Source organism: Emydura macquarii, unplaced genomic scaffold, assembly GCF_026122565.2.
Source record: "Emydura macquarii macquarii isolate MOO-44397 ecotype Brisbane River unplaced genomic scaffold, CSIRO-AGI_Emac_v2 contig_2897, whole genome shotgun sequence".
Lineage (NCBI taxonomy): Eukaryota > Metazoa > Chordata > Testudines > Chelidae > Emydura > Emydura macquarii.
In genome coordinates, this window is record NW_027133034.1 from 39,617,459 (window position 1) to 39,633,626 (window position 16,168).

Sequence of the window (16,168 nt, forward strand, 5' to 3'; positions counted from 1 at the left end):
CATTAACATGAGTAAACAATATACCCAAGTGAGTCTTCACAAAGCACCTGCACTTCAAGGGCAACAGAATGCATTCAGCTCATCCCAGGAGAAGCATTGTATATCACAAGTTTGGTTATTTGGTTGTATATCACAAGTTGGTTTGATTTAACAATTTTTTTTTCAGAAACAGCTAGCTTGCTCAGGCATTCACCTCAACAAACAAACTAATGCACTGTTCTATTTATGTACTAGCAAAACAATTATTCAGTCCTTCAAGGTACTCTAAAAATATGGACATTTCTGAGCAAGGCTTTTATCATCAATCCACTTGCTTAATAGTCACTATTCTTTTGAGCACTGCTAACTTCACTTGATGAATACAACTTTATAATTTTATATGTACAAGTATCAGGCTGAATTCTCAGTTGTTCAGGATTTCAGAAGAGGTGAGGCAAAAGTGACTAATCCACCTTCTTTCTGTCCAGCTCCGGGCTGGCAAGAAGCTAAACTGGCCTTGATGCTACTCAGAACAGCTCAAATACTGCTCTAATTTGGATCAGCTTCTATAGTGAGGCTCACTGCAATAGGGTGTGCTCTGGCCACATTCCCTATATTAGAGAGAGCTGACATGGTTTTACATAGAAAAAACTATGCTCACCCAAAGGAATCCTCAGTTGCCAGTCAAGGGCAGCTGTAAGGTTCCATGTTCCAGGGGGCTGGATATGGAGTAATGTTTAAAACATTCAGTTGGGTACATGAATTATTGTTTTGATAAGTAACAAACTTGACAAAGGCGTACTGCTTCCTCAGCTGTCAAGGTTGAGCAACTTCTTCTTCTGCTGAGATTAAAGCCAACAAAACTATCTAAAACAAAAATGCTATTTCTATCACTGTTACCATAGGGATGGTCACTAGCTTTGATGCTGATATCTGTAGTTTCCTTCTCTGGATCTATGCTTGCTCCACTGGTTGGAGTTGAACCTAGTTTTCCATCTCCAGAAACTGCAGACACTAATGTTACACGGAAATATTCATTAAGCTCAGGAATGTCATCATCAAGAACATGCAAGTTTAAGACCTACAGAAGGAAGAATCCACAGAGAAATTAAAGAAATATAATAGCATAACAAAAAAGTGAAAAACTGCATCACAATGAGATTTTTAGTAACTGTTATTCAAATAGCACTGAATGCTTATTTGTTATTTAGTTATATCTGCCATGTAGTTTTAAAAAAGATGTATGCAGCATTTTTGACTTTTAGATAAATCAGCCTAATATTTTATAGTAAAACTATTAACTGCAAACACAAAAGATACTTGCCTCTCCGAAATAATATTGGAAACCATTTTTTTAAGTGCCCAGCTGACTTGGTAGCCTAAATCCCATTTTCAAAAATGACTTGGGAATTTAGGGCCAAAATTTTAGAAGTATTTAGATGCCAACTTCCACTTAGGCATTTTTGAAAAAGTTACCCATATTTTACACTTTGTGCAACACTTGTCAATCAATCAATCAAATCAGATGAGCTATATAGGATTTAATTATTTAAAAAGATCACTAGAGGTTGGTTTCTATCTACATATACTTTTATGGCCTTAGTATTTTGTGGTTCCAGAAGTGGAATATGAGTTTGGTTGTGTTTTGAATCCTAATTCTTTTGCACAAAATACCTACATCAGCTGATATTATATGTTTATGAGCACAATATTAGATGGAAAAAAACATCACATTCAGTACATTTAAGATGCTACAGCAGAGTATAGTTCTGAATCCTTTACTAGAAACCTGAGCACCCAGTGCATAAAAATGTACATTATAAGAGGCAAAACCTATGCCACTATGTGATGAGGTTTTGTAATTTAATTTTTAAAAACTAACTTGTAAAAGTGATATTTTGGGAACAAAATTTATCATTAGTATGTTTTACAATTTTTTGACATTCCTTTTTATTGTAAAACAGATTAAAAACAAACATAACCAAGCAAATAGCTTTGTTCTGATATTTAAAAATATTAGTTTGTGCACAGTGAAATTATATGCCTGACAGATTCCAACATTTCAAAGAATCTCTTTCTGATTAGACATGGTGATTAATGGATTATCATCTTGTCTCTTCTAGCTCAATTTAAATCCAATTCAGATTACAAGTAAAACAAAGTTGCTGCAACAACCTGGCATTTTGGATTGCAGCTCACACCACTAACACAACAGACACACAAAAGTAATACACCAATACAATAGAGACACCTACACAGTAACTGCATGTTGTTGTATATATACTACAGTATACAAACAATAATATGCCTCAACAGTGAATAAAAATGGAATGAACAAAGATTTAGAGTGTCCCATTTTTTTCAGATATTACAACCCTTTGTCCAAATTCTACCCTTGATTACAGAACCAAAGCCCCACTAAAGAATGGAATGATATGATGTAACAGTCCAATTTGGCAATTAGCTGATCTTTGACTACTAGCAGTAAATATGCCCAATGGACTATAATGGGATGTTAGATTGGGTGGGTTCTGAGTTACTACAAAGAATTCTTTCCTGGGTCTGGCTGGTGAGTCTTGCCCACATGCTCAGGGTTTAGCTGGTTGCCATATTTGGGGTCGGGAAGGAATTTTCCTCCAGGGCAGATTGGCAGAAACCCTGGGGGGGTTTCACCTTCCTCTGCAGCGTGGGGCATGGGTCACTTGCTGGTGGATTCTCTGATGGATTCTCTGTACCCTGAAGTCTTTAAACCATTATTTGAGGACTTCAGTAACTCAGTCATAAGTTAGGGGCCTATTACGGGAGTGAATGGGTGAGGTTCTGTGGCCTGCGTTGTGCAGGAGATCAGACTACATGATGATAATGGTCCCTTCTGACCTTAAAGTCTATGAGACTCTTTCAATTGGCTTCAATGGGTTTGGCTCAGTTCCTTACACTGACTTCAGTGAAGCTGCATGGGTGAAATTGAAAGTAGAACTTCCCACAATGTTTATCACTGTATTCTTCCAGCATTCAAACACAAGAAACAAAATCTATAAACTTTCTAAAACATCCCCAAAGACCATACCCTACAATACACAATTAAAGTCACAGGAACAGAACTGAGCAATAGCAGATACAAAACACTTGATCTGAGCAACTGTCCAAAGATTTGATTGCTACTAATTTTTTTAAATAAATTAATCGTTGACCTCTTTTTATCTAGAGATGAGGCACAAAGCTCAGACCTGGCCCCAAACTTCCTTCAAGTTCAAAGGTGTTTAAAGCCAGAGTTTTAGTTCATGTCCACCTATACTTTCATTTTTTGTAAACATATAGATATTATATATTTATGTGTGTGTATACAGAGATATACATATACATTCATACATCTATCACATTGCTTTTAGTCATAAGAAGTGACAGATGCAATAAAGCTCCATAACAGTTGTGTGAAGGAAACACTTCCAAGCATGAGAATCAGTAAAGTACACCGGGGAGGTATTTTCCAGGAACCTTGCACAGAACCAGATGATTAACTTTAATAAGATAGGGCTTACCTCTGATCTCTGCCAAGGAAGGAATGTGATCGTTCCACTGGTGTTTGCAAAATCAGGAACAGAGTAATTAATGCTAGGGGAATCGATCTGAGAGATAATATAAAATATATACACATAGTCCAGGGCTCCCCGGGTACGCTCCACAACACACGATATAGTGGAACCTTCATCAGAAGTCTGTAAGCAAATAAGAAGATTGACAATAACATACAAGTTTGAAATGAATCAATATAACAGAAGTGAGCCTTTAAAAATTACCAGGTCTTCAGGAAAATTGTTCCTATGTTACTGCAATTCAAGATCTTTCTCAAAACTTAGGGGAAAATATTATTCTATATTCACGAACAATAATTTTAATTTCCTTTAGCAATTTAGTCTTTAAAATAGATCGGGTTTTCTCCAAAAATCAGCAACCCTACTTAAGCTAAACAGAAAGCATTTCTCTTACTTGAAAAATTGCTTGAAATTGATTGAAGCAAGTTTTCAATCATCATACAGGTAAAACTGTGAAAAAAATCAAGTGGTCTATAATACAGTATTCTTTATATGAAGCGAATATAAAAGAATTTCAGAGAATATTTATTGGTACTAACTATACATCTCTCATAGACAATAATAGTCATGGACTTACGATAGAAAATAATTTAATCAGACAACCTCACTTTTGAAAAGGTTTAAGACTAATAATAGTAATGTATTCTGTATGCTGTATGGCAGTTTCCAGGGTATACTGAGCATGACTTATGTACATAACATGTATATAATATGTATAACATGATATGTACATAAGGTTAATAAGCTCATTCTAAATGAATGGTGTGTACCTGCCACATAATCATTAGCTATAGCTTCCCTGCTGAAACAGATGTAAAATAAGTACTGAACAATTAACTTTTCCAATTCATTTTTAATTTTGCTTCATGCTTGGGTGATGATCTGTGGTATGAGACTATATCAATGGCACTTGGACCTGAAGGAATCTATTATAATAGCATACGGCAGGCACTTACAAAGCAAACAAAGTCCAAATTGAAAACTGCTTTCATTCAAACCAAGAAGATTATGATGTGTTTGGAGAACAAAGACTTCAAAAAGGGATGATGTAATAAAAAAGGTCATAAAAGTTCCAAACATAAAGCCATTATGTTTTTAGTTTCCTATTTATTTGTGCTCTACAAACTACTGAAAATAGAAAGATTTTATTTAAAATGGTGAAAACACCAATGTATTAAACACTTAAAATATTAGAACAAAGTGGATGTTCATAAGAACAGTTGTATTTTTAAATGTATTTCAAAGCTTTTCAATAAATTAATTACTGGTTAATATCCCCATTTTCAACAGAATATGAGCTAAGTCCTTCCCTGCTATGAGAATTTACCAATAATGTACAGACCTAATATTTCAGTTGTTTGGTAAATTCTTTGAAGCTAGCCTTGGGAAACAGCGCTAAAGGCCTGATTCAATGGGACTACTAGGAGTATTGTACTACTCAAAGCAAGCAATGTTATAGCAATCTGGACCACCAATCTTTAAAAATCTAGGATAATACATCTATGGTTTGATCTTATTGTTTCATCGTTCTCAAATGGGAAGAGGTGTTTAGGAAATAATGAAGACCTTATCAGTAAGATGGGGGTGAAAAGGATGCAAAGCAAATATTTACAAAAGGTTCAGGACAAGAGAGACAAATGAAATTCACATTTATATCTGAAAATGCTGTACTTAGTATTGTGGCATGTAACCCCGTAAGATACTCAAACTGAAAGAGATTGTAGGAAAAAACCCTATTGTTTACGTTTTTTACTTTGTGAATTTGACAGCACTTGGTATAATTAATTTTACTGTTTTGTAGATGCTAAATTGCACTTCCTACCTCATGCCTTAGCAAGATAACATGGCTCTTCTGTGCAGAACTCATACGTTTCTCCAGGCCCTGCTGGAGGATATTTACTAGTAATAAGAGAAACAAGCTGCAGAGGGCAGAGAAGAGGCACATAGATACAGACACAGAGAGGGAAGGGAAAGGGGGTTAGGGCTAAGCATGTCTGCATTACTGCCAACCATGAGCGTTCAAAAATCCTAAGTGAGCCCCCCATTTTGCTCTCCCCGCAAAAATCATGAGATTTAAAAAAAAAAAAAATCTTATTTGTAATCCAAATTATAAATTTTACTTCACTCCAGTACCTGGGATTTCATAAAACTGCAAGGGTTGGCAACACTGTAGTACTTTCTAGGCCTTCCGAAAAGACACACCTAATCATCTTTCGTAGAGCAGCAGAAAAAAAACTTTCAAACATTTCCTCCAAAAATTAAAGAATTTTAGAATACCATTTTAATAGCGGTCTATCAGAAAATTGATCTTTTTCCTAATTTAAAAAAATTGAAGTTGATGGTGTCTCTTCCAGCTGCGTGAAAGTTGGGTGAGGTATACATAGTGGTCAAAATTTACAAAATAACATCTCATCACTTGTTAATAGTTACCATATATTGATACCTGAGATACTATGTTTAGAATAGGAAAAAATATATAAAAACTATGTGGCACTTGTTGGTCTTCTTAATGGCAACGAACTGTCTGACACACTGCATTTCATGTAGAGAAATAAGCAAAGCATTAGGATACTTGCCACCCAAGAAAGAAGGAGGAGGGGAGAACTTACCACAAATTTAGTCTCAGATATTAGACATGAGTGAAGAATGAGTTATTTTCGTAGTCTCTAATTCATGCTGTAATGTCTAGTATGCTCAATAGGTGCTGATTTATTTTCAGAACAAAAATATCTTAGGATTTTTTTTAAATTATTTAAAAATTCACAGGTGCAGTATGAATCCAATATCCAATATAGCAATATGACCAATATGAAAGGATATGGTGCTGTATTATATAACAAACATGTTATCTATAGGATTTTCAACTCAAGTGATTTTGCTTCCAAGCCATTGACAGTAATAGAGTGAAATCTTGGCCCCACCGAAGTCAATAGGACCTTTGCCATTGACTTCATTGGGCCCAGAATTTCACCCATCATCTTTTTGATAGTCATCTTACCTCAGGAATACATGTTCCTGTGAAGCCAAACAGTCCATTGGCATTGTCACTTTTTTGTACTCTTAATCTCGCTGTGGTGCTTTCTTGTGGAATTCGAGCTCCCCCATGCACAGAGACAAGCTTAAGTATGAATAACTCCTCTCCTTCTTCCTCCTCATCATCTCTTGCAGACACTATAAATGACTTATTAGTTTCTCCTTGTCGGTACTCTAAATATCCAGAGATGGGGTGCACATCAGTCCTTGCTGGAGTGGCATGAAGTTCATAGATCTCTCTTTGTGACAATTTACGCTCATAAAGCCTCACATCCTGCATCAATCCTGTGTACCTGCAGCTGCCATTCATCCCTGCACCAATTCTCACTATTCCTAGACCTGAAAGAGAAATGAACATTTATACTACTTTGATACTTTTGCCCTGAAATAATAGAAGTGTGTAACTGAAAAGCTGTCCTGGTGGTCTTCTCTTGGCTTATTAATTCTTAAAGTCTCATAAATAATTAAAATGTTGTACCATTGCTGAGCTTCCACACATAAAACCACAAGCTTTCATTGAATGGTATAGATATCATCTTGATATATTTTCCCCAAAAGACATCTAGGGACCAGAATGTTTAGAAGATGAGCCAAGCCAGGTAAAGATAAGTAAATAAGTCATGAGTGCTAATACTATGAAACTAGAGAATAGATAATAATGTTGAATGCAAGAGGAGGAGAAAGACAGAGATGGATCAAACCCCTGGAGAACCATAGAATGGTACAGCATTTGATATTACAAGTAACTGTACAGATCATCCCAAATATCTGAGAGCGCCTCCAAAGGTTTTGTTCACATTAGAGCATTCAAATCATTTGTAATTCAAGTGACTGAACTACATCAATTGAAATGCAAATGTTGAGCATGTCTATGCTAGCCACCCAGAATCAGTGTAAGGTTTGTTCTTGCATTCACCTTAAGTCTGCCTTCAACCAACTGAGATGCAATGGCTCTCGTATGACAACCATCAAAGATTATACTAGTGTGGCAGGGAAAGTGCGTATAAAAATCCCCCTGAACTGTCCTCCCAGTCAGGCACCTGGCTACTGCTCACCAGCCAGTGAACCATCTGTGGCTACCAACTCTCTCTCTCTCTAACAAGTTACAGTCAGCAATGCAGAGATGGATTGCCAGCTAGAATTGCAGCAGGAGAAGCAGAACTGTGTTTTTCTCAGTTCCTCAGGAATCACCTCTCCCCCCCTTCCTTTTGCCATGTCCAGACCTCTCCACTGTAGATGGGGAGAAAGAAGACAACAGCTCCTTCTACTCTGGTAGTTGCATCATACAAGTATTCCTATAATAAGCTTTTTCATCAGTTTTTTTTTTCCTTTTCTAAAGAAGGTAAAAAGGGGTACATAGAATCAAGAAAAATAACTAGAACAGAAGTTGTTTGCAGTAATGGGATCATTTATGCTGTTTTAAGGATGCATTTGTATTACAGTGCTTTTCATTTTCTTGGCTGTTTATTTCTGAGTTTGACTCTCTCTGAAACCCTTTCCAGCACTTTCTGTGCATCTTAAACATTTTACTAAGGCCAACTATATTAGATACATCCAGAAAACTCACTCTTTCTGAGCACCCCCTAACACCACAAAGAATGCTACTAGAATACGTAAGCATGTGCATGAGTGTTTGCAGAAATAGAGCCTAAATTTCTCAGCAGAATTTTAAAAATATTACACGTACACAGGTTCAAGTAAACCTAAATCCTGAAAAAAAACATTCTATTAAATCTATATTGTGTTTCAAGGAAGTTAATAGACATGATAAAATTCTATTTTCAAATTGTTGCAGATTCAGCTGTATAATTTCATTTGACTTTAATGGAACCTGTACTGCTATAACTCCATGAAAACTCCTTTCTGAAAATCTAGCAAGAAGTTTTCTCCCGGTGAAAAAAAAGAAAACTGTCATCTATAGCAGCTTATTTCAATCTTTTGAATGCACTTTGTAATGGGACTGGACTTCCTGCTTTGTGCAGAATTTTACATTTATAGAAAAAGAAACAACAAAGATTGTTAGCTCACCATCAGCAATTGCTGTTCCTTTGAGGCTCTTCATTCCTCCAGGCACTCGAGTTCCATCAATGTAAAACTCAATTATGCCATCGTCCAGAGTAATCAGAAGATGAAGCCAAGTGTTTTCTTCCACATATTTCATGATAGTTGTCTTGGCCACACATGTAACATTGGATCCCAATGCTGTGTAATGAAGCATGACAGAAACGTGGGATTCATTTGTTTGGATTTTTACACCATAATACATGGTCCCATTGTAATTGTCTTTTGCTACTATAAACCCATCACTATTGGAGTCAGGAATCACCCAGGCAGAAAATGTAAAGTTGGCAAGCCTGTTATCCCAGCTGACACGGAAGTCGGGGCCAACAGTTCCAAATGCATCCGCTTTTCCACTGAAATACAAAGCATCTGTTCCACTGTGATGACGCCTCATGTGAGGCTGAGACTGTACGGAACTTGAGAATAATCCAAGCAATAAGAAATCTATCATTGGCGGTAGCCCTGCTGGGAACACACTGGATAATATTTCCCAGCCTACCCGCACATCTCCAAAGGTACCCTGTTGCCTCCAAATTGCAAAGTTCGTAATGTAGGAGATATCATCTTCAGAGAAAACATCCTCCGCTATCTCCCGGTCCTGGCTGTCTGGGTCTATGACAAAGATTCCAAAAGGATCATCATTGAATGGGATCATCACAATTACAGCAAGATTGGCTTCAGCTAACTGGCCACCATGGCCTGCAGACCCACCTGTGTGATGAAAATTAAAAGAAAAAGTTAATAGGATTCCTTAAGAACCAGACAGATATCACTGTCTGAAATAAGATCCATTCAAGCCACCAAAAATTGCTTTTAATAATACAAAAACTTTCCTTTGATATGAACTCAAATTGTGTGAGAAAGGAAGTGTTCAGAATTTTCTACCACGGATCATGCTTCAACGTTATTAATTAAAAACTTGCATATATGATTTCTGATTAAAAGTGTGTTGTCATGCACGGGTCATCCATTGTTAGTTATAGTGTTTGCAGCGAGTAACTTTCTGCTGAAAGTTAATTAACCCTATTTCTGTTGAATTAGCCATAGAGGTGGTCGAAGTTTGATTCATCTGATAGAGATACTGGGCCAAGTTTATTTTCATTAATAATGAAATTACCCTAGATACATACTACTGTAAGTGAGGGCAGAACTTGGTGCACTGCCTTTGGACTGCAAAGAGCTATTCCTAGCAAGTCCAGTCCACAGTTGGATATTAAGGCTGCTCCAGGGTTTGTCCACCAACCATCTGGACCTATGTCGGTACAATGAGCGTTCATGGTTACCATGAATGTAGACCATAATGTTTAAAAATATAAGGAACTAGCTTTTACTAGACACAAGATCTATAATGCAATGTCTATGGATTTCTCACACAAATGGGTCACTGAGCTGCCTGAAATACTGAGCCATTAGGAATTGATTGGGGCAGGGTCAGAGACATTTTCAATTCTTTCTAGGCATGAAAGTCCTTAGCAAGTAAAGGAGACTTTGGGCATTGTCCTGGTGATGAGAAAAAGCAGCAGTTGGATCTAATGGTAATCAAAATAGCCATACCCACCCTTGCACTTCTCTGCAGGAACTAGAGAAACACGTTATGGCAAGATCATGTAGCCCAGGCACTACACAAGCACCAACAGCATTCAATTGATCAAAGGGGGGCAGACAGGAGGGTCTTCACTTCCCTCTCCATTGAAGAATTGTGCTTTCAACACATAAGAACATTCAACATTTTCAGAAGCCATTAATGGTTTGGGGAGAATCCATTTTGTGGTGCTCAGCTGCAGAAGCCTTAGAGAGACTTCATTTTCAGAAAATGCTGAACACCCATCCTTTGAAAATCAGACCCCTCTAAATGGGATACCGAAAATATTGATGCACCCCAAATCAATTTGCTTTGGAAAATCTTGGCCATAATCTAGTCCTAAATTAATTATTTTTATTAAAGAGATGCATTTCAGAAATCACCAATGAGACAACTCCTAAATGGCAGTCAGACTGTTTAAAATTTGCCATCAGAACAATCATTTAGGATCTGAATATCTTACAGTACTCATGAAACTGTGCTGAATCAATCTATGACTAAAATAAGATGTAACAATAAAACTTCTTGCAGGAAAATTATAGCATAGCAATGAAAATTCAAATGACAAACAGCTACTCCCTTGAGATTTTCTATAGTTAAGGCATAACGTTATCTTAGTTTTAGAAGGTTTGGGGTGCAAAAACAGTACCTGAGGCATTCACCAGTTTTAAGGTATAAAATTCATTGAATTCAGGAATTTTATCAGGAATGGCATGTATAGTTATTGGCTTTGATCCTTCACCATCCATGAACCACACAGTCCCATAGATTTCATAGAACTCTTGTCCTGGCTCCAAAGCAGAATCATTCTCAAACAGCTGCCAGGTCACAGAAACATTGCCAAAGTGTCCTCTGTGCCTCATAATCCTGTGCACGAATTAGACACAATGAGCGTTTGGACAGGCATGTATCAACAGTCAGCAAGAGCAAGAAAAATAAAAGAAAGGAAAAAAAGAAAACTGTCTGCAAGCATTCTGTACGATCCAAATAACATTTACAGTTCTCTAAATAACCCATATGCAGCCATTTTAAGTGGGAGGAACCCCTTTTCCCTACTGTTGAAGGTTTGCAGCCTCATGATGACTCAGTTCCACTCTCAGGTACATGAATGTACATTATGTACCTTAAAAATATCGAGTATGGCCCATAGGAGTGTATGCACTGTAGCGCTTTCAAACTCCATGGAAACAGGTACTTGAATATCTAAATATAGAAAGGAGCTCTGTATCTCATAAATCTGAGAGTTCATAGCCTGTAAGAAGAAATCAAATTCATTGTTCTTACCTAGACTGTGTACTTGTTTTTTGAGGTCTAGCCTCTCACCAACATTGAGTTAGTTTTAATTAGATGAGAGGGACTCAACCAAGGATCAAAAGCACCAAAACACAGGCCTCTACCACCTGAGCTAATGCAGAATGCTGTAGTAGGCTGCACAATCACTGGGGCAAGATACTGGATAGAACAGGCTACTGTATTATATTTAATCTTTTTACCAGACTTTTTCATGCTGGCTTCTATGTTTGGAACAGAGTTCTACTTCCTTTGTACCAGATCGCCACCAAAAATCAATCCTTCCTTACAACCCAAGTATTCCATGTCTGAGGGGCTACAATTTTATCTACTCCCACACTTTCTCCCTTTTTCTAGTTCTCTCTCTTATATCGATTTAGATTACGAATTCTTCAAGACCGTGACTTATGTAAACTGTGTTTTGCATACATCACCTTGTGCTACGTAAGTAAAAAATAGTAGTTAATCTTACAGCAGGCTGGGGATTTCTATTTTAAAGGAATATAGAAGGGGACTTGGAAAGGAGTTGGATGATTGTGTCTTTATTTATCAAAATATTTTTTGCCACATTCAGTCATTCTATGCTAATTCTGTTTTGTTAAACTGGTGTTATCACTGAAATCAAGAGTTACTCCAGGTTTATACTAGTGTAACTGAACACAGAATTTGGCTCTTTTACATATTTACCTGGCAACAATATATTTTACCAAAAGGTACGGAGGAACATCACATATGAAAGAAAGCAAAGCAACAATTCACAGTGCCTTTATCAACTAAGGGCACCAGTAATATAATGAAAACTTTTACAACATGCTACCTAAAGAGCCTCTTCAAAATCTGGGGTGCTCTGCTTCCCCCACACCCATACACTCATTCTTAATTTAAATCAACTTTCCTCACACATTATCAAATCCAGCTCACTCATTCTGCTAAGAGGATTACAAAGAAGAGATAAGCAACATAACAGAACTAAGGTTCCCCCAGCACAAAGAGATACCAGACACTAGTTGCTTAATATCCAAGTGTCCCCCTTTCCTGAAATGCTGTATTTATTAGCCCTTTAACAGAGCAATACATAGGCACAAGGACCTTTTCACTGAGAGCCCCAGTGACAGTCCTGTCAAAAAATGAATCAAGCCAAAGGGAAAAAAAAAATAGTATGAAAGAAGTCCCCTTCCCAGATATGTTTAGGTTGGAGCCTTTAATATAGCCTCTTTGACTTATCCCTATGACCAGCCAGCTTTGTTCTTGGAGAAAGTCAGCAGCTTACATACCATCTGCTGAGCTAATTAACAGGGTAACTAGGGTCACCTGTCAAGCAAAGCCAATTTTTAACCCTTGCTGCTCATGGCTACATCCCTTGTGTGGTTACAAGAGTAAGGGGTTTATTGTCAGCTCAGGGGAGGGTGCTTTCAGCCTAGATGGGCGTCCTATCTGAAGGGCCATGTCATCCTGTAGGAGTCAGGTAAAACAAAACAAACTTCACAAACAATGCTTTTCAAAGCAAGATGCAGGGAATTAGCTAGGTAACTCCCCATGACATCAGAATCAGCTTCACAAAGAATGGGGGGAGGGATTGTTGGGCTGTTTTTTGTTTACTATATTTTTCTAAAACAGGTTATGTTCTGCTTGATCATTCAACTATTTCATATCTTCAGTACATGAAAAATGTATCATCAGCCAACCATATCATGGCTGTAGTTATGATTACTGACCTGCACACTTCATCTATCAAATGTCAGAGTGGTTTCCACATGCATTTTTATTATGTAAACATAACTTTTGTTCCCTTAAATATTCTTCACATTTATCTTTATTCAGACTTGAATTAAACAAAGTCACCTTTATGTAACTATATTGTGCATGCAAACCTGGCACATGGGTTAGACTGAAATATTTTCAGTGAAAGCACCACAAAGCATTTATTGGAAGGTATCATTTTAAACACTACTTACAAAAAAACATTGGTCTTGCCTTCTTCCACTGGCTTGTCTACAGGTTCCAAAGAGAAAATGCCATTTGGGTCATCATTCGCTTCAATGACAACTGTAGCCATCCCAGGCCTGTAGACTACAGTGTCACCTAAAAGTCAAGGATTTATATGGTTTTAAATAAAAAGCGGAAAGCTAATGCAATGTGATTATCCACAGAATTGTTTTCCAAACATATCCAAATATTTTCTTGCACATGTAAAAGACAAAAAAGTAAAGGTTCAAATTTTTACCCATAAAAGCAATGTTTGAGATATTTTAGTATAATGGAAAATACAGAGGCAGTAATTTACAATGGGCTTTATCCTGTACAGTGCAAGTGTTGTGTGTCCAAGTGCAAGATAAAAGTAATGAGGAAGGTAGGGAGAGTAGGGAAGCCTGGCCCTGAACTAGGGAGAAAACTACCACTTGTCTGCCATGTTATTCCTGACTAATAGCAGGACTAATGCCAAAGAGAAGAAGGTGAAGCTGAGTGTCTCATTCGCATGCCAAGAATTCCACTAATTCTCACCCATCCTCAGGCACATACATATTCTGTCCACCCCCTCCCTTTTTCTCACCATTTACTCTCAAGAATGATGGTACAAATCATAGACTTCAGACTAACTTCTATTATGCTTATACTTAACTTTATTCACACCCTCTATAGCTTCCACCCACACTTCCACTGGAGCACAGCACTCTTCCTGTGCCTTTCAGAATCAAGGACAATATGTGTAATATTTCACAGAAATGAAACAGCATTTTTCCATCAGGAATAAACACAGAAACATCTTATTTACTTATAAATTCCAGATTCTGTCAAGCATTTTTGACCCCTTGCCTCCAGAACCACTTACAGTACTTCAGATGTTCTGGCGTATTTTTCTTTATCTATTTTTGTGAACATGTGAATAAAGATTCCTACATCATCATCATCTTTTTAGAACAGCTGGTGCAAGGGGAATTTTTAAAAAAAACATATAAACATTTTTATCTGAAAGTAGTGCACAACGAATATCATGAAAGGAATAATTGATTTAATACTATTTTATCTAGCCAAGAATTCCAGGGTTCTTTTTTTTTTTAAGTCTTATTATTATTTCTTAGGTTATAAACCTGTTCCTCACTGGTAGTTCACTGTGTAACTTCTGAAATCTATTCACGTACAGGTAGAACCTTGTACAAACCATAATGCACATAAAAATAATTTACACTTACACTTACACTTACACACACACACACACAAAATAATAGCAAGAATGCACTGGCCTGTTTATGTGCCAATCTCCATAAACATAGCAGTTCTGTGTTTTATTTTCCCATCCACCAGACGCATGCCTGATACCACTGCAGTTCATGACTTCAGAAGAATCCTTATTTATATAGAATTTCGGCAATAAATAAATTCTTTAGCACAATGTTTTGGTGGCCTATTCAATGGCATGTCTGATTTTCCAAATGTTAATTTTAAAGGTTTTAAAACCCCATAAAGAGAATTACAGCATAAATGTTTCTGCAGAAATGGCATCAACAATATCAGCTGGTTTGTGAGCTTCCAATGAAGCAATTCAATAAAAGAGAGAATATAGGCATAAATCCAATATACACGGTGCATGTTCATTTTACAGATCTGTTGATAGTTGCTTTCCTAATGTGAAACTTGGCAATGAGAATGTACTATTTTATCTACTCTTCACAAGATATGGTATTTCAGCAAAAACAAAATGAGAGAGGCAACAAATACTATACTTAGAGCAAATAATTATTTTAACCTGTAGAATTAAAGAGGACGATGTAAAAAGTTTCATCTATTTCAGGGGTATCATCTTCACTAATAAATATTGATACTTTGTGTTCTCTTTCCCCAACACCAAACACAAGAGCTTCACTCCTTCCACTGGAAATGAAATCTCCCTCTTCAGCTGTGGCTTCTCCATCCATAGTGGCATATAAGACGGTAATGGCTACATCAGCAGATCCATTCCTTAGGACTGTAAAGTGTGCAATATCTCCTTCTTGAACCTTCACAACAACAGGATCTGAAATATATACATTACAAATTCACTAGTATTCTTCAAAACCAGACGGCATAGTTTAATCCTACAAAATTAAACTGCAGAAGGATTCCTGAAGGAGACAGAAGGGAAATCTGGAAAAGTTTGTGGAAACATTTGAGCATGGGAGGATATTGACACAGCCACCTACTGCACCTCAGCATGAAAAAAAAAAAAAAAAAGGAACAGTGACACATATAAAGAGAAAGCTCTGGGTAAATCAGAAAGAAACAGACCCAAAAAAGCAGCCAGAAAAAGAAAGCTAGCAAATAATGTATCAAAATATAAAGGCTTTTGGTGAAATCCTGCCTCCATTCAAGTCAATGGGACCAGGATTCACCTTTAAACATTTATCTTGTCTGTGGAATAAGAACACTGTTTGTAGTAAATGTATTTGTAACTGCACTTTAAAAGGAAGAGGATCTAACCTGAAAAATATATGGGGTCATCGTTCCTTGTGATCTGTAAGACTGCACTGGTTGTATTTCCAACTCTGGCTCCCCCAGTAGTATTGACGAGGCTGATGGTGAACACTTCCATTTCTTCAGGTAGCTGAAGGAAAAGGAAACATGAAGTAAATCTGTTTTGTGCAAACAGGAAGAA

General features: G+C 37.0%; 1 protein-coding gene across 1 annotated transcript in view; it reads right to left on the reverse strand.

Annotated features, from left to right (window-relative positions):
* ADGRV1 (adhesion G protein-coupled receptor V1) overlaps nt 1-16,168 on the reverse strand; it is a 336,348-nt gene that overhangs the window by 278,520 nt on the left and 41,660 nt on the right. Inside the window, exons 16-23 of the mRNA XM_067568750.1 lie at nt 15,994-16,117; nt 15,284-15,550; nt 13,494-13,620; nt 10,898-11,115; nt 8,634-9,377; nt 6,571-6,944; nt 3,519-3,695; nt 880-1,060 (exon numbers count right to left, since the gene is read on the reverse strand). Of these exons, the coding sequence (XP_067424851.1) occupies nt 880-1,060; nt 3,519-3,695; nt 6,571-6,944; nt 8,634-9,377; nt 10,898-11,115; nt 13,494-13,620; nt 15,284-15,550; nt 15,994-16,117 (2,212 nt within the window). The remainder of the gene's footprint in view (nt 1-879; nt 1,061-3,518; nt 3,696-6,570; nt 6,945-8,633; nt 9,378-10,897; nt 11,116-13,493; nt 13,621-15,283; nt 15,551-15,993; nt 16,118-16,168) is intronic.